The 26295-nt window shown below is 45.2% G+C and overlaps 1 protein-coding gene across 1 annotated transcript in view; it reads left to right on the forward strand.

Annotated features, from left to right (window-relative positions):
* The window catches only part of Xylt1 (xylosyltransferase 1), a 289336-nt gene that overhangs the window by 197706 nt on the left and 65335 nt on the right, over positions 1 to 26295 (forward strand). Inside the window, exons 4-5 of the mRNA XM_031388024.1 lie at positions 17835 to 18007; positions 19454 to 19656. Coding sequence (XP_031243884.1) covers positions 17835 to 18007; positions 19454 to 19656 — 376 coding nt within the window. The remainder of the gene's footprint in view (positions 1 to 17834; positions 18008 to 19453; positions 19657 to 26295) is intronic.

The following is a 26295-nucleotide window of genomic DNA, read 5'->3' on the forward strand; positions in this document are numbered from 1 at the left end:
GCTGCCTCATGCTGACCCTGAAGCAGTTGAAGAGTTGTCTGCGGGCTTCCATCAGCACCTCATCCCACTCGCCTTGGTGTTCTCTTCTTCTTAATGTATTCATTTTTTCAGTTCCCATACAAATACATAGTGTATGTTGAGCATAGCCCCATGATACCCTCCTCCAGTCCTCTCTGTCTCTCTTTCCCTCCCACTATTCTTCTTTGCACCTAGGTGGTTACAGGACTATGTTAGTGTTACATAGATAGACAGACAGACAGACATTTTTTAATCAGTATTCAATTTAGGATTGAATACATGGAACACATGAGCTAAAAAATGGCTGGATTTGATTGGCTGGCTTCTCTCCAGTTGCATCCATTTTTCTGCAGACAGAAATTTCACTGTGTCTGCTGATCCACTCTTCTGTTGTTGGGCACTCCAGGTTGGCTCTGGAACTTTGCAATAGTGAATAGGGTGGTCATAAACACTAATGTTCGAGTGTCTCTGCAATATGCTGAGTTACAGGTCCTGCCAATAAACACACAGGAGTGGCACAGCAGAGTCACAAAGTAGGTTTGTTCGTAGTGGTTTTGATGTGGTTCTATTCTGATTTCCACCAATAGTGTAGAAGAGTTTCTGTCATCCATGTCCTCACTAGCATTTGAAGTTGACTTTCCTAATGCCTGACATTCCTACCCACTCCCTGGTGTTCTTGATACTCACCAACAGGGTAACATAAAAAGAGCAGCCATCTTGGTCACTAGAGAGGACTCTGAGTCCGGTCAGGACTGGAACCCAGGACCCTGGAGTTTACTTGTTTCCCACTGTGACTTATTAAGAGATGCATGGTTCTGTGATGGGATCTCAGCCTCAGCATCTGACTTGCTGACCAGCTGAGTCCTTACTGTTGAAGCCATGGCCCCTAGGCAGTCAACAGCCCAACAGCTCCTCTAGCTCTCTATGCAAGTCTGACTCCCTCAGTCCTCATACCTACAAGTTTCTCCAGACTTCATAAATATCCCTAGGATGGGAAGGGCTAAACTGCCCCTATGTAAGACATGCTGGTTTAGAGCATCCACACTATGGTAGCTTCGAGAAACTCTGTTCTTTCCTTGTGCAATCTATGTATCTGAATGTGGTCCTGTGGCTCAGTCTCTCAAACATGTGTAGACATGATAATTGCCTCTTAGCCTGCCAGTTGACTGGATCTGTGTTCCTCAAATTCATCCTTGTCCCCTCTGTCACTATCGGAGGGACCCAAGAGTGTAAGGTGGAATAGGCATAGAAGCAACCTGGGTATAGTGGTGGTATCTGTGCCTGGTGCTTGAATCAGGACTAAACAAGGAGAATGCAGCTAACCAGCTAGCCAGCTAACCAAAACCACAGTTGACAACTCATATGACTATAACACATACGTAACAATAGGTTATCAAAATTGCCCAGGGGTGTGGGGAGATGGCTTAGCTATAAAGTTCTTGCCACTCAAGCGTGAGGACCTGAGTTTGGTCCTTCAGCACCCAAACAGAAAGCCTGATGTAGTAGCACACACCACAACACTAGGAAGGAGGAGGCAGGAGCTCACTGTCCCCTCGTCAGCCTTGCTAAACCCATGAGCTCCATGTTCAGTGAGAGCCCTTGACTTTAAAATTAAGGTAGAGAGGGGTCGAGGAAGACACTCAATATTGGCACCAGCACATATGTGCACACCCCCACATGCGCGTGCACACACACACACACACACACACACACACACACACACACACCCCTAGGTGGCTGGCCCTAGTGACAGCTTGCTCAACTTGCATTCCTGTTCCTATTTTTTTTAAATGGCAGTTTCAACAAATCCTGCCCACTGATGCATTGTTTAACCAAATGTCATCTCTCTGCCTTTCTCATTTAAGCATCATCTGTTAGGTTTACACATTGATACACCCATGAAATTAACATTACACGTGTTTCCTCGTGGAACTGACTAGATTTAATTTAATTGAAGCTGTTGTCACTGCTGATAGCCTTCGGAAGCTGCAGGGGTGCTGGTTGTCCTATCTTAACCCTGTCCTGTCTAAAGATCAAGGCTCCGTTTGTGTGCTGTGCCTCTGTTTAAACATGTTTCCTCTTTAGTTCCTTAGTAGTTTTTTGTTGTTGTTGTTGTTTAGAAAAGGGTGGAAGGCTTCAGTTCTGGTCCCAAGCCATAGATGGAAAGTCATTCTTCCCTCTGTTTGGAAAGCTGGTACAATGGAACAAGAACTCTCAAACCAGTGGCTGCAAATACCTCATGCAAGTGCTGGCTGCCAGAAGAGACTCTGAATGTTCAAGATGAGGCATAGCCACACTGAGCCTTTCCTCACTCAGTAAGAGCCTCTCTGGGAGAGGCTGTACAGGCTGGTCCACTGCCTGACTTTCCAGTCTGTTACCTGGTAATGGTTCTTGATAATTGTCCCTTAAATGAATGGCACTATCCGTCCCCCTGACCATACCACACCCCCACATTTGTATTATTGCTTTTCTTGTTGCTGGTACCAAATACTGACAGAAGCAACTTAAGGTAGAAAGGGTTGGCTTTGGTTCACAGTTACAGGATGCCATCCATTATGTTGGCAAGGCACAACATCTAGGGAAGCTCCATAAATATCGATGGAACCTTGAGATAGTGATCACGTGTATCTCTATGGACCAGCATGCAGAAGCCTTGGGCAGAAAACAGAAGTGGACATAATCTTTAAGCTCTGCCCCTGACCACCTACCCCTTTCGCGTTAGACTGAATAATACAAAGGATCCATCCTTGAATTATTCTCAAATTGTGTCACCAGCTGAAGAGCAAGTGTTCAAACACATGAGCCTATGAGGGACCTATCTCAGTCAAACCACAACAAGGCCTAGCTAACTTACAGCATTTGTGGCTATTTTCCAAACAATTGAATGAATTTCTGCTGATTTATTCTTGAAGCTTCCTAAGATGACCTTTGCCTGCTTTCATCCTTTGGGATGTCCAAGGTGGTGCATTCTAGTCAGTCTCGGGAAGGAGTATGACCTTCCCAGACAGAGGAAATATGATGAGCTGAGGGGGCAGATGTGGCCTGGACTTGGAGCAAGATGGGCACAGTGTGATTGCATAATGCGGTCTACATCTTCTGAGAGAGATCAGAAGCTTGGTTGTGATCTCAGAAGGCAAATGGGGATCTTTTGGCCAGTGAGACCTGCAGATGAATGTGTCTGAAAGCTGTAGTTTGCAATTTACACTCTTTCCAAGTACAGCCCAGACATAGAGGCTACTGGCTTTGAAGCCAGTCAAGGAAGAACCAAGAGGCCATTAACTATATGCTTGAGATGTTTTGATTATTAAACTACAAAATTTTCCACACTACAGGAAATTGCCAAAGTCTAAGCAGAAATATCATACACACATTCACACATACACACACACACACACACCCACGTATGCACGCACACATGCCATGTCCTCTCCCTCATCCCTTAGTACCTCTTCAAACTAAAACCATCTTTACCTTTTGTCACTGGTGTCTTCTTTATTGTACAATAGAAGCATCTGTGTATTTGTGTGTGTTCCAGCGGGTGTGCGTGCACCTATATGTACGTGTGTGTGTGTGTGTGTGTGTGTGTGTGTGTGTGTGTCTGTGTGTGAATGTGTATATATGCATGTGGAGATCAAAGGACAACCTTGGGTATTATGACATTTTTCAGGCACCCTTTATTTGAGACCTTGATGCTCACTGGCCTAGAATTTCACCAAATAGGCTAGACTAACTGGCCCTCAAGCTTCCAGGAATCCACCTTTCCCTGCTTTGCATCACACAGGTAACATTTCATCCAACTTCTTCCTTGGGTTCTGTGTATCTGAACCCAAATCTTCATGCTTGCAAGGCAAGAACTCCACACACTGGCACATTCCCTTCCGCCACCCCCCCCAACCACAACCTGGCCAGTGACACCTTCTTTACCTCACTCCCACTTCCCCCTGCTTCAGCTCTTAGCTTCACTCTGGCTTCCTCGAAAATTTCTAGAACTGTCCCTAGAAGCATTATCTTCTCCCCTAGCAGTTTATCCTTCTTTGCAGCTGGCACCTGTCCTCCACACGCCAGCCTCACCAGATTCTAGGCTTCCTGGAGACAAAATCAGATTATTCATTTGTGTGTCCTGGCACCTGACAGGGCAGCTGCTCACAGTATCTGCTCTGTGAATATTTTAAAAGTAGGCAGAAAGAAGGGGCTGTATTCATCTATGTGGAAATGACATAGAGCATATTGCTGAGGGCTGGAGACATATTGCAAGTTGAAAAGTATACAGACATATTACATATATTCATTCATTCATGTATAATCTGTGTGTAGAACTATTTCAAATATGTTCAACAGATACACCAGGATATTGATTCCTTTCTCTTTTTTACTTTTAATTTTTTTTTCATTTATTTGTATGTGCATTTGCTAGTACCATAGTGCATGTGTGCATTTGCATGGTGTATGTGTGCATTTGCATGGTGCACGTGTGCTTTTGCATGGTACATGCACCAGCTTGAAAGAGTTACTTCTCTCCTTCCACCTTGTAGATTCCAGGGATTAAAATCAGATTGTCAAACTTGACAGCAAGTACCTTCACTTGCTGAGCCATCTCACCAGACCCTATTCCTTATTTTCTTAATATTGTCTTATGTGCTTGAATTTTCTACAGTACATATTCCATATTCCATAGTCAGTCCCAGGAAGTCATGTGACCTTCACAGACACAGAAGGAGTGTGACGATATAGACAGAGAAATCAAAGAAACTACCAAAAGCACCCAAGGAGCTGAAGCTCTCAGGGATTAAATAATAATAATCTCCCCTTGTCCTTAATCCAGGACCTCAGAATCGCCACGACAGAAGTGGATCCTAGGATGTCCTGTCACCACAAACTTTCTCAAGTGTACATTTCAATATCTATTTCTTTCTGCAACATTAACTTACCCAGTGTGTCCCAAGTATCCCCAACATTGTCAGCCTGACATCCTGGAGGTCCAGTGATGGGAAAAACAAACAGAAGGTGAAACATACCCAGTGTATTGGGTTGACCTCTGTTGATAATCACTGTTGAAATAAACCTAGTGCATAAATCGGGTGCCACATGGTGGGATCTTCACAGAGGACCCTGAAGCCAAGATTCACTTGACACTCTCATCTCATAGGAGCAGGATAGAGGTAGTTCTAGAACCAGGTTGCCTGGACTCAAGCCCCATACTCTCTCCCTGTGTGCCTCAGTTTCTCCCTCTCTACAGCAGACATGCTGAGCTTACTTGCAAGGGTTTGCAAGGGTCCAATGTGATGGGAAGAGGCTGGCCTAAGGACCAGCCCAAAGAGAACGAAGCTTAAAGACTCCTGTATGACTTGGGCACCGTGACAGCATTAACATGACAAATGGTTGCCAGTGTGGGGAAATGTCCCTTCTTAAAAAGCTAAAAAGCGAGCACCTGCAGCGCATATTCATAGTTTATGATCAGGAGGCAGCGTTAATGGCCCATAATGTGATTACTATAAGGATTTTTATTAGGAAAATTCCAACCAATTTGGCATTAATTAATGTACTGTTAACTTTCAAGTGTTACTCGTTTAGTCCTTGGAGAGTTGGAGAAAATAAACCTGTTGTCAAAAGCCTTACCCTGAGAAGTAAATAAGAGTTGTTTGCTCCTCGAGAGGCCCCTGGGTAATAAAAACAGATGAGTCACTGCTGGGTTCAGTCAGTATTTATTGAGCCTGTGAGTCCCTTCAAGAGAGGAAAGAGGGGACAGAGATGAAAATGTCAAGCTGTGAAAGATTCCAGAAAGAACTTTGAAGCTTTCACCTCTGGGTCAAAAAGCAAGAAAAGCCGCTGGGCGGTGGTGGCGCACGCCTTTAATCCCAGCACTTGGAGGCAGAGGCAGGTGGGTTTCTGAGTTCGATGCCAGCCTGGTCTACAGAGTGAGTTCTAGGACAACCAGGGCTACACAGAGAAACCCTGTCTCAGAAAAAAAAAAAAGTCAAGAAGGGCATCTCTGAGCTGGAGCCACATTAGCAAGACCTTGAGCCACAGGATGCACCCCTGCCTCATGCCCACTCCCCATTTTTTGCTGCAAAGCTGACACTGCGTGGTTCACTTAGGAATGGCAAAATGGGTCTTGCCCATATTCCATTTCACCACTGTGGAAAATGAGCCTGTGGAGACAGCTCTCTCCATGAAGTCCTTAGAATGATTCCCAAGTCCCTAAATAACGTTCCTCTGGTCTGGCCATCCCTGTCCAATTCAATGCTTCTACTTGGTCTCTGTGTACCAACCACATGTGCCTTCCTCTTATCTATCATGCTGATGTGCACTCCAGTATGTTTGCCCATCCACTTCCGTCTGGATGGAGATTCTCTACCTTCACTTTTGTCTGGTGACCTCAACAATCATTCCATAGTTTGCAGCCCATAGGCCATGCCTACAACCCCTTGAGTAGTAATCAGATTGATGGGGCTGCCATAACAACAGAACACAAGATGATGTGCCTTCAAGGAGAGAGATGCATTATCCCAATATTTGGGAACTACTAGTCCATGGTCATGGTGCCAGCATGGTCTGAGTTGTGATAAGAGCTCTCTTCTTGAATTGCAGATAGTTGCCTTCCTTGTCTTAGAGATAGTAGGTGTCTGGTATGCCCTCTTCATAAGAGTACCAATCCCATCAACCCAGGACTCCACCCTTTTGACTTCCTTTGACCCAGTTGTCCCACTTAACTGAGTTAATATCTCCAGCACCATGACATGGCTTTATGACATGGTGTGCTTCATCATCAGAAATGCCTCAATAATTCCTATTAATGGTATCTTTGATAAAGACCATATTTCCATGGCATTGGGGAATAGGAAAGGGGTTTCACAGTGCTAAATTCTTTGGTGGCTTATGGAAAGAAGGACTGAAATAGTGTGGTGGAGGTGAGGTCAGAGCAGGACATAGAAGAGATACCCTCCCTTGGAAGGCATTAGTTATAGTAAGAGTCACGATGACCTCCAGGTTCTTTCTTTGTTCCCCAGTATGTAAGTGTGTGCTCTATGACATGCATACTTATTTCTGTGAGTGCATGCACATGTCCATGTGAGAGTGTGTGTGTGTGTGCGTGTGTGTTTGTGTGTATCTGTCTGCCTGTCTGTCTTTGTGTCTGCTTCTGTCTGTGTGTGTCTGTGTCTATGTGTGGACTGGTAGTCCACTTCAGATGTTTTTTCAGTCATTTTCCACCTTTACATTCTGAGGAAAGGTCTCTCACTGATTTGACTATGCTGGCCAATGACCTTCTAGACCTTGCTTTCTCTACCCTTCAAGCACAAGCTGTCACACCTTATTTTTTTGTATGGGTTCTGGAGATCTGAACTCAGATTCTCAGATTTTCATTATAGGTAGTTTACCAGTTGCACCATTTTCCAGCATCAAAGTTGTTGTTGTTGTTGTTGTTGTTGTTGTTGTTGTTGTTTGAGAAGATGTCTCACACGGCTTCAAATTGGCTAGGTAGCCAAATCTGGCTGTTTTCTGGCACGGTCGAGCATGGGTGTTTAGGCCTAACAATGAGATTTGAATCCCAGTTCTGCAGTCCAGATCAGCTATTTGCTCTGAGTCTCTGTTTCCTTATCTAGGAAATGGAGATAATCAGTTCTATCCCCTACCATTGCAATGTGGGAAGAAGGTGTAAAATCATACACCTAGCAGGGCACAGAGTATCACTTTATCTTTACTATAATGGTCCTTTCATCCTTGGTGCCTGGAAAAGGCCATACCAGCAAGGTAGACCAGAACTCATGGGCTGCAGCCCAGCGTTTTCACAGATGATGGGTAGCTGGCCAAGTGAATGGGGCCCGGTGAATTGCGGGGAAATGTACCATACGCCATCAATATCCATCCCACCAGTTTCCATTTATTGAGCCGTACATCATTAGAATATCCCTGGGCTCTCTACAATAAAATCAATAAGACGGCGCAGCCACGGGCTGTGGTTTAATAACTCCAAACTTGAATAGGGGGAAAGAAAATCAGTGAGCAAGAAAATGTCCTGAGTGCTTGGTCAGAGAGTAGAGGGAGACTCTTTTTGGTAGTGGGGGGAAAAATTAAGGGTGAGCCAGACTTACTGTTACTCTAGGTAGAGAAGGTGTCCGGGGAGAAGAGATATGACTGTTTAAATATAGGGGATCAAAGGTAAGTACCCAAAAGTCTGAGCACACTATTGCCACCTGAGAACTTCCAAGGAAGGCTCAGTCCAAGCACCCAACGTCATCTCAGGCTTCACAAAAGGCCCCCTTCCTGACCGCTAGGTGCCTTCATTGCTCTACAACCCCCACCAAGTGTGTTTACACAAACTGGGATGCTCCAGCCTCCCCAGAGAGTATCATCTTACCCGACTACAGTTTTATGTGTGTATGGTCCATCCTACACCTAAATACCTAAATATCATCACTCAACACAGGACTCTATTTAATTTAGTGTTTGTCAGGGTGAGACCAAGAAAGGATGGTTTTTTGTTTTGTTTTGTTTTGTTTTGTTTTTGCTTTTGTTTGTTTTTCTGTGGTGCCAAGAAATGAACCCAGAGCCTTGCATATGCTAGGAAAGGCCTGCCTGCCTCTTAGCTATATTCAAACCCAGCATTGTTTTCTAGATCTTATTTGCTTGTGGTTTGATTAAGATGTTCATGTGTTTCTGGTATGCTAGTGGGGCTGAGAATCCTGGACCTACACCAGTGCTTTTCAATTACCCTTGCCATAACCACCCTTGGGGAGGGGGGCTTATCCTAGCTCAGATTTTGTTCCACACACTCAAAAGTTTCTGACTTGGGAGACATGGACCAGGGCTGGCATTTGCATTTTTCACAAATCCCCTCGCTTTGGTGTTGCTGCTATCCGAAGACCACCTTTAAGAAATAGTTGTGGATCATTACTTCTCAACTAGGGAAGATTGTGCCTCTGCAACTCCATCAGGCATTGGTTAATGAGCTGAGACTTTTTTGGTTTGCTCATACTGGGCAGGTACTCATGGCATCTACTTGGTAAAGCGGGAACTGCATAGGACAGTCCCCACATTAAAGAGCCATCTGTACACAAACATCAACAGAGCCAAGCTTGAGAACTTCATCCAGAGGAGGTGGTAGTTAGAAGGTGCTGGAGAATGGACATCTGGGCTTCAGGTGAGCTTAGCACAGAGCTGCAGCGAAAGCTGAGCTGCGTGGACTCCTGCTCATCAAAGCCTGACTGTGATGTGTATTTAAATTCAAGGCAGATTCCAGTCTGACCTCTTGTGCATCTGTTGGCTCTGTGATCATGAGCAAGAGCCTCACCCTCTCTGAGCCTGAGTCAATGATCTAGAAACAGATCATTTCTATGTGCAGAACTGTGGCACAGTGCTGGGGAAAGAGCCTAGTGGATGCTGACTGTGTTAAAGTCAAAACGAAACTCAAGAGATGGTTTCCTCACAGATGTCTCTCACTAACACGGAGACGACTCCTCCAAAATCCTACCTCAAATGATTTCCCAACAAGCCCTTCCAGGAAACCTGGAGTGAGCAAGGGCCCTGAGCCAGGAAAAGTGAATATTGTCTGGACCTTTTGAGTTCCTCTGGGACATCAAAGACTGCCTGGCATCACCTGGTCTCCTGCGTTGAACACACACAACACATCCTGGCTGGGAAAGAAGCTGGAAGAGTTAAGTTTACATTATCCATGTGCCTCCCTCACCACATGCCTCCTGCCCCACTGTGAGTGTGTGTCTGTTTGGTTTTTTGAGACAAGGTTTCTCTGCATAGCCCTGGCTGTCTTGGAACTCACTCTGTAGACCAGGCTGCCTCTACCTCCCAAGTGCTGGATTTAAAGGCATACGCCACCACTGCCTGGCGCCCTGCTGTATTTACTACAGTAATTCACCTTTGTTTTTTATTTAAGTGGGAGTGGGGCAGACAGACGAAAGCTTCTACTCTCCTGGAGCTAAAGTTATAGGCAGTGTAAGCCACCCAGTGAGGGTGCAGGGAACTGAACTCAGGTCATCTGTACAACAGTATGTACTCTTAACCTCAGAGCCATTTCTCCAGCTCATTCTCATATGTCCTTTAACATAATTTAAATGTGATAAATAGATAGATAGATAGATAGATAGATAGATAGATAGATAGATAGATAGATAGATAGATAGACAGACAGACCAACACAGAACAGAACTATTTCTCTGGAGACTTGAGGATGCCTCCCTGACACTCATTGACCTGGAGAAGACCCAGTTGCAGCTGCCATGTTGGGAACTCCTGGGGCACTTAGCTAGCTCCTCCCAGAGGCTTTGGTGATCTAGAGCAAAGTAAGGTCTTTGGCCTAATCCAAAGCCTCCAGCCAGTTTGCTGGGTGAGCAAAGCCAGCCACGTGCAGGAGTTCAGGCTGAGTCTTGCACGTGTGCCTCTAGGGGTACGTGCATGGCTGAAGCTGTCTGCCTTCATTCATCAGTCACAAACCATTCACTGAGTATTCTCCACCAAGCTTAGCTGTGTACCAGGCCCAGAGGCCAGAACATTCTACAGAGAATGAAGCACAGGGACGACAACTCTCAGGAAAGTCAATCTTATACCCAAACAGTACCAGTCGGGCAGCGTCAGTTCCATGATAGCCTTAGAATCCCAAGGTATCCAGGTTTTTTCCATAAATTTCCAGAACTTTCATTTTTCTCACTTGTAAAATAAAGCATGAGTTCTGAAGCCTGGCAGACCGACGTGGTTTTCTCCAGTCTTGTATACACTAGAGATAGTAATTTCTCATTCAGCAGTAGGGGGCTATCATAACACTTTCCTCCATGGATCTTGAGATAATTAAATAATAAATTGCAAGAAGAGGGATGAGGAGGGTTGGCTCAGTCAATGACGTAAGAGTTTGTTGCTCAAACATGAGGTTTGATCCTCACAACCCATAGTCCTGGGAAAGTTGAGACAGGAGGATCTCTGGGGCTTTCTAGCTGATCTCCTCAGCTGAAACAGTGAGCTCCAGGTTAAGGCCCAAAAAATAAAGTTTAGGGCAGTCAAAGAACATACCTGACATTGATCTTGTGTCTCCATATGCATAAGCCCAAACATGCATGTAACCACACACACACACACACACACACACACACACACACACACACGTGCAAACCCCACAGCCCACACAAGTGCACAGTTGCATAAAAGCTGATGAATGTAGCTCAATGGTACAACACTTACATACTATGTATAATGCCCTGGGTTTTATCCCCAGCACTGAAAAAAAATAATTCCTAGTAGAGAAATTCCTCCCTTCTTCTGATCCTGAAAATGAGCCTATAAGCCCAGGGCTTCTACCACACCCATCCTTTCTGCATGGTGCTGTTTCTGACTTATAACTGCCACCCATCGTTGAAGGATTAGGGACAGCCTGCACACCCCACTTTATCAATGAAGTATTGGTGAGCAGAGGAGGAGTCTTCCAGAAGCTCTGCTGTGAGAAGCTGGACCCTAAACCCAGTTCCATGCGCCTCCCACGTTATGTTAAGCTAGCTGTGCCCGAGCTCACAGCCTCTGACCCAAGCCCATCTGCATACAACCTCATTTCCACTTCTCTTCAGTCCAAGTAACCAAGTAAGCCAGAAAATGACATTCTCCCATGCCAGGAGGTTCTTTGAGAATATAAACAGAATCAACAGAGAGCCTTGTTGGTAGAGTCTATTCCAGGCCAGTGACTCCTCCAGTTGCTTGTGATCAGGGACAGATACTGGGGAGAGACATTCCAGCTATGGGTATTTACTTATGGGCAGGAGAGTCAGGGTGAGGTCTGCTCTAGCCTGATCTTATTGCTAGGAGCCAGGGCAGCCTTGGGCTAGAACCCCTCAGGGCTGGGCTGACTATTGTTTGATTCCGACCATTGTGGGCCAATGGCTAAAGAGAAACGATCCAATACACTTTGATTTGCTGAGCATTTACTACAGGCTTGGCCCTATGCTCAGCACTAGACATAAACACATCGGAGGGAGCGGAGACATCCATACCTACATCCATATCTATGTGTATATCTGTATATATCCGTATAGATAGCTATATCCATTTCACGGTGGAGAACACAAAGGCTTGCAGAGATCACACAACACCACCTAAAATCTCAAATCATCCTGACCACAGGCCAAATCTAAAATCCTTGCATGGGAGTTTATAGAACTCTGGTTAAAAGCATATACTATTCTAGCAGGGGACCTGAGTTTGGTTCCCAGCTCCCATGTTGGTAGCTCACAACCTTATAACTTCAGCACCAAGGAATCCAACACCCTCTTCTGGTTTTCATAGACACTACATTCACATTTGCAAACCCACACACATACACATAATTTAATTTTAAATCTCTTTATAACCCCAGTGTCTTTCTTTCACCTCCAGATTAAAATTCTACAAGGCACTCCAATAACAAACATACCCAGCACATATACAGAACATATATACAGTACCATATCCTGTCCTCCGGGGACACATTCCAATGTAGAAGTTGCCTGAGGCCAGATAGCGCTACACACTGCAACATACCCCCTCCGCTCTACCCATTCCCTCACTGAGTATGCACAATTCTTATATAAGATTGCAGAGAATTTGCTTGTAGTCCTCAACTTTCTCCTGTAGACCATAGCTAGATTATTCATAACACCCAAAGGCAATATAACTACTTGTATTTAGAGTAGAACAGCAAGAAATGTTTGTACATGTTCAACAATTGTATATTGTGTGTACACACGTGCACATGTGTGGATACATATGTCAGATATGTACAAGCAAGGGGACCACCTCAAGTGTCATTCTCCAGACATTGTCTGTCCTGAGATCTTTATTGTTTACTTGTTGGTCTTTTGCTGTTTCTTTTTTTTATTGTTGAGACAGCATCTCTCCTTAGCCTGGAGCTCACCAAGTAGACCAGACTGGCCTTCAGGCATTCTTCTTTTTCCACCTCCCTAGCACTGGGATTACAAGTGTGTACCACCTGGGGGATTGAACTCAGGACCTTATGTACAAAGGCAAGCACTTTACCATCTGAGCTATCTCCTTAGCCTTCTCATTTGTGTTTACAATAAACCTTTTCAGTTGGTAGTCGGTTAGCTCTACAAAAGCAGATCCCACAGATACAGAAGAATGCTTGCTTCCTGATTCTTTTCTTACATACACACCTATAAAACACTTGGCTTTCAGTGTAGGCATAATGATAAGTTCATATCAACAACTCATAACTGGATATGGTGATCACAGGAATATACTATAAGAGAAATTATTTAAAACTCCTAAGTTGTTTCCTTCTGGAATTTTTGTACTTGATTCTTTTGAACAGAGGGTAACAATACTGAAGCCAAGGAAGGTGTGTGTCATGGAGGACAAGCTGTCCTTTGTGTATCTCTTCCTGTCCCCATTCTTGACACCCAAAGGGTTACATGGTCCTCTTTTAGCCCACATGATACTGAGTTATACTGAGTTGTTATAAGAGGCTTAGCATGGTCAGCCCTGTTACCAGGGGAGCCACTGGGTTCCTCTCCTCAGTCTTTACTCCTGCACCGCCAACGCATACTTGATATTCTCCCCCATCAGTGTGGCTTTTAGCATTCATCCAGAGTCTCGGCTTCTCTGGCTGCCTCTAATCACTCTGATTTTTCCACTTAGTTTCTATCTTATGCCACAGGAATCTGATTACATTGTTAAGTTCCTGCCTCTTTCTTGGGAGCTGGACAGAGTGTGAGTTTTAGCCTTTCAGAGTCCCTGTCTGAAGAGACCCACATGACTCTGACCACACAACTTTATCTATCCAACAGATGGAGATCAGCTGACATGCTTCTGAGAACAGATGCCCCTCCTTTATACAGTGGGGACAGTTTGATGGTGAAGAATGACAGTGTTAGAGATCCTGGGGCACAGACTCGATCTGTAACTCAACTTCTTTCCTCTCTCCCTCCCTCCCTCCCTTCCTACATTCCTTCCTTCCTTTGTCTTTCCCCCCTCCCCTCCCTTATTTTCTTTCTCTCTTCCTTTTCCATCCCTTCCTCCCTTCTTTCTTCTCTCCCTTTCTCCATCCTTCATCCTCTCTCTTTCTTTTGTCCCATGGGTAGAACCTACTGTCTTGAGTATGCCAGGCTGGCACTCTACCATTGAACTATATATCTAGCTCTTGATTTTTAAGACATACCCTTACTGTATATTCTAGGCTGGTCTCAAACTCTCTTGATTCAATCTCAGGAGTGTCAGGGCTACAGGTGTGTACCACCACACCCAGCAGCTTAACTACTTCTTAACAAGGACCTCCCTGAGTCACAGCTTCCTTGAGCACTAAGGCCAACTGTCTGCTCTAAGAAATTTTTTTTAACAAGAAATTTTTTTATGACAGGATAGCCATTTCACTTGTATGATCTGATTTCCGAACACTGCCTTCCCTAATCCAGAACTAAAGTATCCATAACTTTGTGTGTCTGTTATGAATATGTTCTGCTCTCTAACACCGTAAAGAGAATTTACAAAAGGTGGGGGATTTTGTGCTTTTGTTTTTGTTTTATCAGCATCAATGCCCAAGTTGCTTTAAAGGACAGTACAGGGTCACTGTAACAGGCTTGGTCACTGCCTGACACCATTCTTTGGCACTGGACATGTGGACAGAGTAGGATGGCTTTGCACGTAGCTCTTCAGGTTTCTTCTCCCACCTCTGCCTTCACAGTGTGGCCTAGGAAACATGCCAAACATTCTAAGCCTCAAATTGTTAATGCATTCTTAACCAAGACCTAATAACAAATGACTCCGAGGCCCATCACAGTGCTAGTATGTGGCAGGCCCTCAGGAAACATAAGCTCATCTGAACCACCACAGCATCCACTCTTCAACAGAATTCATTTGTTCATTCATTCACTCATTCAGCAATTCAGGCAAGAGACCCTGTGACTAGAGACCAAATGAGTGTTGATTGGATGAATGGATTTGGTGAAGTAGGTGGGGGATGAGTAGGTAGATGGAGTGGGCAGGTGGGTAAATGGAGTGTGTGTGTGTGTGTGTGTGTGTGTGTGTGTGTGTGTGTTTGAGAAAGAGATAGACAGAGAGAGGGTATATGTATTGTACATATGAAATAGGTAGATAGTTAGATTAATGGATAAGTGAGTAGGTAGATGAATGAAATGGGAAGATTGATGGATGGATAGATAGATGGGTGGATGGATGGATGGATGTAATCAATAGGTTATGGATAAATGGATATTTGAACCATTATTGGTCATCTAGAGTCAATTCCTCATCAAATGCAGAAATTCTTTAATAACCCTTTCAAAAGCCTCTAGACCCCTGCCTTCTTACTTCTAATAACTTACAAAGTATTTCATTAACAAACACCATTGTCAACTTTTCATTCCAAGGTCTTAATGTGATTGTGTAGTCTAAGTTAGTGTTAAAGGCATAGTCTTTAAGACCTGGGTTTGCAGCTCAGCTTAACTAATTAAAGCTGCATGACCTTGAACAAATCCCTTGGCCTCTCTAAGCCATGGGTTTTCACCTGAAGAATGGCAGTAATAGCAACCTTGCTGGGTTGTCAGGACGATTAATGACATAATGAGATCAAGGCCAGACCAGTGCTCCAAACAGGTATTGTTATTGGACAGGGCTGGCATGTCCACTCTTGAAGCTTTTGTTCTTCACAGAGCACCTGCTGTGTGTTGGATTTTACCTGAGCATTATGTATCTGATGGTAAATAAGAGGACCTTATGCTCTAGCAGAATGCTCAGATAATAAACAAGCAAACACATAAACAACTTCAGATGGTGCTAAATGATGTGCAGAAAATTGGAACAGGTAAAGTGAGAGATAGAGAGTGAAGATAATCTTTTATTGGACTTGGGCTGGTGACAAGAAGTTGTAGCCATTCTACACTCCAGGGAGACAGTGTCCAGGAACCAGGAATCTCTGTCAAAAAGCTCCAAGATAAAGGAGTTGTGCAGGTAAAAAGCAAGAAATCAAGGGGTAAGCTGGTCACGTGACTGCTCAAAGCAGCGGTCGAAGGAGGGGCTGTGTCAAGCTGAAAGCCCAACACTGTGGTTTAGACATTACTCCTGTTGGTTTGGGGTGGGGCAGGGAGGGGGTTGTTTGGTTTGGTTTGATGGTTTTGTCCTTCATAAAAATAGATGAATGGTTTAAAGCATGTAAGTTTCACTATGTAGCCTAGACTGGCCTAGAATTTGTGATCCTCCTGCCTCACCCTCCTAAATACTGAGATTATAGGTATATGTCACCATCCTAGGTTTGGACATCCTTCATATTAAATCTTGTCCTCTGGAAAAAGCCTTCATCTGGCAGCCACTAAGCTTTCTGGTAGCCATCACACACTCCAATTCCTGAGTTGCTGACCACCAGGCTGAGCAGTCTGCATTCTCAGGAACCCCAGTCGACATTCTGGACAACTGAAACCATAGCAATGTTCTGGGCTCCACAAACCCAGACTCTGCCAAGAGTAAAGTTAAACTAGAAGAGATTAGATCAGTCTGGGAAATCCAGACAGCACCGAGTCAGTGTAACTTGTAACACACTAAACCAGGTGGGTGTTACTCACTGACCTTGGCCCCGGAGACAGGGATTTTCTAAGGCTGATTCTGGGATAAAATGTGTCTGGAACCATTTATCCAGGAGGCTTGGGTATAGGATCTGGCTCTCCAAATGTAACAGATGATAGTCCATGAAAGTGGCAGATTTCCAGCCTGGATGAACCTGAGCTCAGCTGTGTCATTAGACCTCTCAGAAGAGCTTCCCTCTGTGTTGGTTTCTTCTGGCAACTCCTCTCCATGTAGGAATGGAAAAGTTCTTACCATCTTCCAGTCTGATGTGCAGCAAGAACTTCTTCATCTGTTAGCTCCAACAAAACTAAGGCATCATCTCCTTGGCACACTGCTTGTTTGGCCAAACATCCATCCAAATAGTGTTGCAGGAAGGGAGTGCCAAGTTCTGACCAGCCAGTCCTGAACTACAGGCCACCTCTGGATTAGTAATCAAGATAATGCTTCCTACATCTGTAGATGGAGCATGGACGCAAGAAGGAGACACAGAACGTGTAAGATAAAGGGCTGAAGAGATAGTTCAGATGGTAAGGTGCTTACAGTTTAAGCATAGAGACCCAAGGGCAGATCCTCAGCACCTATGTAACAAAGCCAGTTCTGCAATCCTCATGCTAAGGAGGCAGAGACAAGAGGATCACTATTGCTGTTGTGAACCATCATGACCAAAGCAAATTGTGGAGAATAGGGTTTATCTGGCTTGCACGTCCATATTGCTATTCATCCATGAAGGAAGTTAGGACAGGGACTCCAACAGGTCAAGAACCTGGAGTCAGGTGCTGATGAAGGGATGCTGCTTACTGGCTTGCTCCTCATGCCTTCTCATTCTTCTTCCTTTATAGAACCCCAAGGCTACCAGCCCAGGAACAGCACCTCCCATAGTGGGCTGGACCTTTCCACATCAATCACTAAGAAAACACTCTACAGGCTTGCCTACAGCCTGATCTTCTGGAGCATTCTTTTACCTGAGATTCCCTCTTCTCAGATGACTTTAGCTTATGTCAAGTTGGCCTAAAACTAGCCAGCACATAGTCAAATGTATGTATCAGCTTTTTCAAACTCCCATGCTCTAGAGAGAGCACCATGAGCACCACAGAGCCTCCTACCACCTTGTATATGGACAACATAAGGGTCTAGGACTTGCTTGATTCAGCTGACATAAGCTCTAGGAGTCTATATTATGTTCTTGTCCCAGGGGAAGGGTAGGAGGCAGTTCCTACTTCCTAAAGGGCAGGCCATCCTCAAGCTCATCTCTATGGTCTTCTGGTTTTCCCTAGGCAAAGCCAACAAGAATGTCCAGTGGGATGAGGATGCTGTGGAGTACATGCCTGCCAACCCAGTCAGAATCGCCTTTGTCCTGGTGGTCCATGGCCGTGCCTCTCGACAGCTACAGCGCATGTTTAAGGCCATCTACCACAAAGACCATTTCTACTATATCCATGTAGACAAGGTAAGGAGCCATTATTCATATCCCTGTGCTGGGCTTCCTCTGCAGTCTGTCTATCCATCTCTGATCCTTCCTTCCATCTCCCAAGTGCAAGCTGAAGTCTAGAGATAGAACAGCAGCATGTGATTCCTAAGTGGTGTGTGTGTGTGTGTGTGTGTGTGTGTGTGTGTGTGTGTGTGTGTGTTAGTTTCAGATTGTTCAGCTGTAGCCCTCAGCTTTTCCCATAGAAAAGCTTAGTTGTTTGTCTTTTTAATCTTCCTTGACACATGATAATTACACATATTTACTCATTAAAATGTGATATGTTGCTATATGTATGCACTGTGAGACAGTCAGTTCAGAAAATGAGCATATCCATAGCCTTAAATTCTTAAATTCTTTTCATTTCTTTGTGCTCAGATCATTCCATATCCTCCCGTGGGCTTTTTTTTTTCACTATGTTCTACATTACTGGTAGTGTTTGTCTTCCTCCTACAAACATCACACCACACACACACACACACACACACACACACACAAGAATTTCTTCACAAAACCTAACTGTGCTGTGTTTCTTTTTTACTTCTTCCTTTCCCTGTCTAGTGCCCACTGCCTGCCCTCACAGATCTGGGAATCTAGCTATCCTAGGAGTGAGCTCACTTTTTCTAGAGAAGTCCAGGTAGTTGAAATATCTTTTTAGACCATATGCTAATCAATTCTTCCCTTGCCTGACTGCAGCCACAGACAACTGTCAATCAATGGGCATACTTGTATGCTAATAAACCTTATTACCAAAACTCATAGTTGGCTTGCTGACCCAGGAGCCATCTTTTCCTAGAAGTCCCCATTAATCTGTTGATGTCACAAGATATGTGCATGCCTAGAACCATAGAGCACCTACAGTGGAGGCGGGAAGGTTGCCCTGAGGTCAAGTTCAGCCCCTTTCTTCTCAGAAAAGCACAGGTTGAGGTTCTAAGACAGTGGTAGAATGCTCACCTAGCAAATACAAGGCCCAGTTATAGCTTTAACACTAAATAAATCCAAAGAGGAAAAAGGGCTATTTTCATTCCCAGCATGTGTTTCTAGTCACTTTGTGAAACAGTAAGTGAAGAGAAGTGGTCCCGAAGGAATGAGCATAGAAGCCCTACCTCCTACCCACAAAGACTCATCAAATTTAGATAGACCCATGCTCTTGAGCTTGGTACCTTGAGATAACATGCAGCAGTCATCTGTCATCATGTAGTGTTCTAGGTGCATCACCTCAAGCCTACTGGTTGACTTACTCAGCAGTGGGCTTAGGGAATATGAACTTCAGTAGTCAGTGGTTTAATATTGGTATAGAAAGACACTGCAGGCAACAGGCAGTTCCACCACACCAACCACAAGGGAGAGAGGTGGTCAGATGTCTAGGGGCTGATGTTCTCGGAGCTGTCTACTGACTCCTTTTCTCCTTTTCTCTCCTGGGAAAAGCGTTCCAATTACCTGCATCGGCAAGTGCTCCAGTTCTCCAGGCAGTATGACAATGTCCGAGTCACCTCCTGGAGGATGGCCACCATTTGGGGCGGAGCCAGCCTCCTGTCCACCTACCTGCAGAGCATGCGGGATCTGCTGGAGATGACTGACTGGCCCTGGGACTTCTTCATCAACCTCAGTGCGGCTGACTATCCCATCAGGTGAGAGGCAGTCAGTGCCAGGGTCCTGCTTCCCTCCCCTCTTCCTGGAACAACAAGGAGGAAACAGGAAAGCACAGGCAGTCAGCTTCCTATCCAGTGAAGCATCCTGCCTCATAAGAGATGCGCTGTGTTTTCTCTCTGAGATCAGCCGGCATTGCATTCAGAAAGCAGAGGGCAGAGTGGGAGCACATTGTATTCCTAATGAAAATGGCCAGGAGAAGCCTTATGAATAACAATAGACGAAGATGAATTGGAGGAGGCTACCTTGGAAAAGTGTTCCTAGGCAGAGAAGAGCTGGGCCATCCCTGAGGAGGGAATGTACCTGGTGTGGGCAAGAGGTAGTTGGGCTTGGAAGTAATGTAACAGATAGTCAGGGAGAGAGAGTAACAAGACGCAAGGTCAGAGAGTACCCTTAGGATACGTCATGGAACTGTTACACCAAGCCAGATGCAAGTGTGTTTTGAGCCGAGGAAGGACAGATCTGACCTTGATGTTGAGCTCAAAGCAGCCTATTAGAATGGCAGTTGCTTTATAACAGCCCAGGCAAAGGTCACACATAGGAAGTGAGAAAGACCCTAAAATATGTTCTAGAGCAAGATGTGCAATCAAGGATGGAGCACAGAAGAGCAGGAAGAACATTCCAGACCAGGCTTTGTAAGCCATGCACCACTGACATTTGATTTGGTGAATTCTTTACTATGGGGCTTCCCCTTGCCCTGCAGGTGTTTATCTGTGTCCTTGGTCTTTACCTACAAGCTCCTAATAGCATGTTCTGTTCACTTACATCCTTCTTACACAATGTCTGAAGACACAATGTCTGGGTCCCTGGGGGCCCAGATCACCTGCAGTTGAGAGCCACCACTTCGTTATAGGAGAAAATATAATGGGCAAAATTATTAGTAAAAAAGAAGAAATGAGCATTTTACATCTGAGAAATCTAAAACTGGATGGAGTGTAGTGAGCAACAGCTTGAGGAAAGATGACTCTAGCTAGACAAGACTAGGGCAATAAAGGACTGAATTCAGAAATTTCTCCAAAATGTTGTGTATAGTAACTACTGCGGGAGAGCATTCCTTGAGCCTTTGTAGGGAACCCAGGAGCTAGGTGGTCAAACTGAGGTCCACAGTCATACAGGGAAGACGTGACAAAACAAGGGTTAGAACCAGTTCTGTCCATTTCCAAAGTAGATGTTCTTTCTGCTTAAAATTTACCTTTTAGGAAAGTCGGGAGACTGGGCTGTCTGTATAGTTGCCAGCTGCCTAGAAAAAGCAGAAGAAAGCAGGTCAGGTAGGCATACCCACAGCTGCTACCTCCAATGCTTTGCATTGATCACAGTCCCAGCTGTAACCATGGCCACTTACCCAGAAGGGCCAGGGTCCTAGAGGATGCAGACTCAGACTCTCACCAGACTCCTCAGCATAGAAATCCAAGAACAGTTATTAAGGCAGCAGCAGACTTACGGGAACATAAATCCATCCATGTGACACCAAGAGGCAATAACAGGCTGTAGTAGAGCACCAGGCATTTGCAAGGTACTCAGTGCACATCAACCATCGCCATCTAAGTTGCAGCCGAGTTTGCATTTTTTTATCTTTTGCAAGGGCCCCAGCTATCTTTCTCAGACCATGTGCTGAAGGTGTGTTCTTCCTGGCTCCTTTAGCTTTACAACTCAGTGTTTACCTCTGTGCCTGGCTTGCTCCTCCTCCGTCTCCCAGGTAATTGTGAGAGTGTCTACCCACCCCCTCAGCTCTTCTGCTCACTCTGTCCTGTCTGCCTCATGGCTAGCGGCAGCTCATGCTCTGGGCTCTGATGTTTCCTCTTGCTGTTGTTTCTATGAATTCGCCCCACACAAAAACATATGGATTTTGCAGATGAATGGTTTCATCCTGGGCAACTCTGATAGGTTTCACGTTCCATCTGCTGTTCCATCTGTAGCTTCTAAAATGACTCCTTCCATCCCAGAAGAATTAGAAAGTTAAGAGCTTTCCCAAAGTGGGGTGGAACTGGCCACTTTAGACATTTTCAAAAGGCTTTGAGGACTGAGGGGGTCTTCATGGATAGAAGCAGCCTTAGGTATCCACCCTGAATCCCCCTCCCCCTGCCCACCATTACTGGGCATACAGCCTCTCTTCCTAGGTAATTAAGACTCACTGGCTTATAGAGTTATAGACATGCTACTCCTGGACTCAGGTAGCAATGTGAATCGGTGCATACTGCTTCAGTTGTGTATGCCTCAATTTTCTACCTTAACATTGAGTATGATAGCAGTGCTTCTTGCAAGAAATTGTTGGGAGAGGAAAAATGAGAAATGGTCCCACAGAGGCATCACACAGAACCTGATGCATAGCAAGTGCTGGGTAAACGCAGGCTGGTCACAGCCGTGGGGTAATGTGCGCATCGCAGGCAGGACTTCACACTCCCCCTCCCTTCAAAATATTTCCCCCTTTCCTCTGATGGAGTGAAAAGCCAAGTGGTTATTTTTTGACTCTCATCCCTTCCCAAGGTGTGAAAAGCAGAGTGAGTCTGTGAACAGTGTTTCAAGAGAAAACAAGACATAATTTGTGTGTAAAGGAGATTCATGTGTGGGTAATGGACAGGCTAAGTGTGCTCAGGCCCCACGCTTTACCGCCCTGCTGTTGATGCAGTACTGCCCCGTGTAGGCTCTGGCTGAAACTAGTAAATGCCCAATATACAGTTAGACCTGAATGGTCCCAAGTTCTAGTTCTCATCAAAAGGTATGCTAACTGTATTTCTCATGTCTTAGCTACCAAGGAAGTAACCATACCTAGCATCCTTTTTACTGGCCACATGTATGTAGGGATGAGGCAATGAACATTTCTCCCTCTTATTTGGTTTATGCCTACAAAGAGACACCCATCATTAGGAATTTTGCTTTAGCAAAAAGTAGAAGGTTAAATATGTCCACAGCCCCTCTCAGGGTTCATATTCTGTCTGTGGGGTGTTCATGTGCGTGTGTGTGTGTGTGTGTGTGTGTGTGTGTGTGTGTGTGTGTGTAACAGAAGCTTTTGCCTAAGGGAAACAGTGTTGGCATATTTCAAGCTAAACCCAGGATTTGCCTTTTCTGCCTCTTGGGGAAACAGGGCCATAACACATAACACATGAGACCCACTTTGTAGACATGTAAGTTATGTTAACCACAGACTCCAACCTGTGTCTTGAAAGAGTATCAGTTTTTTGGACTGTACATTTGAATAAATTAGAAAATGCAAGTAGATGAGACAGGAAGCAGGTGGCCAGGCCTCTCTACTATCTCCCCAAACCACATAGGAGACCTAACATGTAAGCATTCCCTGCATACTTATGTTCTGAACCTCTGTTGGGGGCTATAGCACCTATCTTAATTCTCTTCCTATTAAAAGGAAGATCTATAAGAAGCCAGTAGCTTCACAGGCTTACTGTGAGTCAAAGCCTTGTCAAGATCTGTGGTTTAAATCTGTGGTTTAAAACGCATCCACCTGAAGCGGAACTGAGGTGCCCAAGGGCTAGAAATCAGTGTGGGCACCCAGATTCTGTGCTCAGTCACTTCTATGTCATCATCCCTTCCATCTCCCATTGTCTCTTGGGAGGTGGAAGAATCCCTGTGACGACACCAAGAGGTAGCCACAGACATGAGTGCACAGCCCATGGGTGAACAGTGCTGTGCGGGTGCCAACCTTTCAATGATGGGCAAGGTGTATTTCTGGTGAAAGTCTTGCTTGCTCCTGATTCTCTGCTGAATAGGAGAGCTCTCTCCAGAAGTTCTGGTTGCCTGGGGCAGAATCAGAGTTACAAATAAAAATCAGAGACTTGGGTTTGAAATCTAAGCTTCCTTTATCTTCTTCCCCATTGTCTTACTGCCCAACCCCTTGAGACAGCAATTCAGGGGTGCCTGGGGGAAGGAAGAGTTCAAGCCAGCCTGGTGAGGCCAGTGGAAAGAACCCTTTATACCCATGGATGAATTCAGCAGATGGGGATCCTTCTAACAAACCCAGTAGCTTCATAGGTCTACTGTTAGTCAAAGCCTTGAAAAGACCCAATCAAGGTCTTGTGATCTGCTGTAAGTGGATTTGTAGGTCAAACAGAGAAAACAGCAGAACAGGGCCTTGAGTTCATTTGTTAATCTGTTGGTGCCTTGGTGTCCACACTGGGAAGCTTTAGGGGAAGAGATCTTATGTCCATCTGAGATATAGTGTTGGTGGCTATAGGAGAAGAGATGGAAGGGCCCACATGGAGGTGGGAAGACCATGGAGAAGGCCAATGCTTCTGATGCTCCAGAACCATGTTGACAGAACGGCTCTCAAGCTCCAGGCAGAAGCGAGCATCCAGAAACCATATGAATCCATGCAGCCATTTAGCTTCACAGCTAATACAGCCAGGCAGCCACCTTCTGCTTGGGGAACTAGAGCCCCACACTTGCACAGACAGCCTCCTTCAAGAGACTCACAGAGCTTTTCAGTGGGAGATGGAGCAAGGAGCAGAACAGCCCAGTGGCCTGAGACAAGAATTTGGCAGAGCAGCTTCATAAGAGTTGCTTGTGAGCCAGAGAAGTCACAGCCTATAGATTCCTTCAGATAGAGGTTGGATGGAGGTATCTCCTCTTCGTTTCCTCATCTGTTTTATAATTGTGGTGAAGCATGTGGAACTTGAAACTTACTGTTTCTGCCATTTTTAAGGATGCAAATGAATGGTACTGAGTGTGTTCATGTTGGGCAGTCATCATCCCCATCAGTCCCCAAGGACTGTCTTGACCTTGTAACCCCGCTCCCTGCTCCCACCAGCTCTAGTCATTGGAAACCACAACTGATCCACCTCTATGAGTTTTCTAACTCAGTGAACCCCCTGTGAGTAGAATCATGCAGTGCTTGGTTTGTAACTGTCTTATTTCACTTAGCAGAATGTCCTCAAGGTTCAGCCATGTGCACACTCATGTCAGAATGGCCATTCTGTTAAAAGGTGAATAGTGTTTTCTGTATGATCACCCGGAATGATTCTAACTTTCCACTATTTTGAATAATGCTGTCATCAGCACTGATGTAGAGATATCTCCTCAGGACCCTGTCTCTGTTTCTTAACTGAGCTTGTATATTGCTGAATCATATAGTAATCCAATCTTGGTCTTTTTGAGTAACGACTGTAATGCTGTCTGTAACGGCTGCACCGTTTTGCATTCATTCCCATGGCACTGTGTGAGAGCTCTGGCTTCTCTGCATCCTCTTCAACACTGTTTGATTTGTTTGTGTAAAGTAGCTATCCTAAGGAGTTTAATGTCTCTCTTGTCCTTTTTAAGCACATGAGCCCTAAAAGCCCAAGACCCTTTGGACAGCTGATATACCTGTTTGTAAACCAGATAGGGAGCTGTCACCCAACAACCCATTCTTTTGATGGTGGGGGTTGGAGGGGGTAACGGTGTCAACCACAGAGGTGGCAATAGTGATGGTAAGTAAGTATGGATGCATGTGTGCCATGGCATGCATGTGGCGACCAGAGGACAACCTCTTGTCTGTCCTCCTCTTCCATTTTGTTTGATACTCAGTCTCCTTTTCACTATCACATACTCCAGGCAACTTGGTTCACGAGCTTCCAAGGATTCTCCTTTCCTCCCCTCTTCTCTCACCACAGAAGTACTGGGATTACAGACACTCGTTACTGTGTCTTTCTTTACATGAATGAGTTCTAGGGATCCAAATTCTGCTCCTATATGTGCATGGTGAGTGTTCTACCCACTGAGTCATCTCCCCAGGCCTCAAGTGAGCCTTCTAGAACATCAACCCAGCCCATAGCTGTCTAACTTCACATCTCTCCATTTTTCTGAGTGGCTTCTATTCTGATCACAGGCAGGTAGAAACTTGTGTACCCTTCCTAGTGCTGCTGAATCCAGCATCCACCCACATAGCCTAACAGTAACCCTCATATAACAGGAACCTAACAGACACTCTCATATGCGTCCTCACTTCAGATGCCCTCCATCCCCAGCCAGGCCAGCTGCTCATCAACTCAGCCCCAGAGACCCCCAGAGGATCACAATCTAAACCACACTCAGAGAGACCAGAACTTCTGGTAAGCTTTTACCAGATAGCTCCCCAGGTTGAGGCCCTGGGGGTTGAGAGGAGTGAGGCAAGTACAGCAGGGAGACATTTCCCTCTCGGTGGGGCTTGACCATCATGGCGAGATACTCAGTAAGGGAAATCTGGGCTATGAGTGATTCTCAGAAATCTGGGGCTCTGCTTTGGACCTACTGATTACAGATTCTCTATGTGTAAGGATCTCTGCACATGTAAATCCCTGCATATGGTTATAAAACAAGGCAGAGGGCCAAAAGCCACTGTCAGGAGGTGGGGGCAGAGACATTCATAACAGAATTTCAGAAACAGATAACAAAACAACTGCTGTGATGGGAGGTATGGGTGCTGGGGGGATGCTTCGGTCAGTGAAACACTTGCCAGCAAGCATAAGGACCTCAGCTTTATCCCCAGAACCTGTGTAAAGGATGGTGAACACTTTGTAATGTCAGTGCTGAGGAGGTGGAGACCGACCTGAAGATCTGGGCTCACTGGATAGCCAGCTTAGCCCAATCCTTGAGTTGCAGGCTAATAAGAAATCCTGTCTCAAAACACAAGGGGAACAACTCCTGACCTACAA

Source organism: Mastomys coucha, unplaced genomic scaffold (assembly GCF_008632895.1).
Source record: "Mastomys coucha isolate ucsf_1 unplaced genomic scaffold, UCSF_Mcou_1 pScaffold21, whole genome shotgun sequence".
Classification (NCBI taxonomy): domain Eukaryota; kingdom Metazoa; phylum Chordata; class Mammalia; order Rodentia; family Muridae; genus Mastomys; species Mastomys coucha.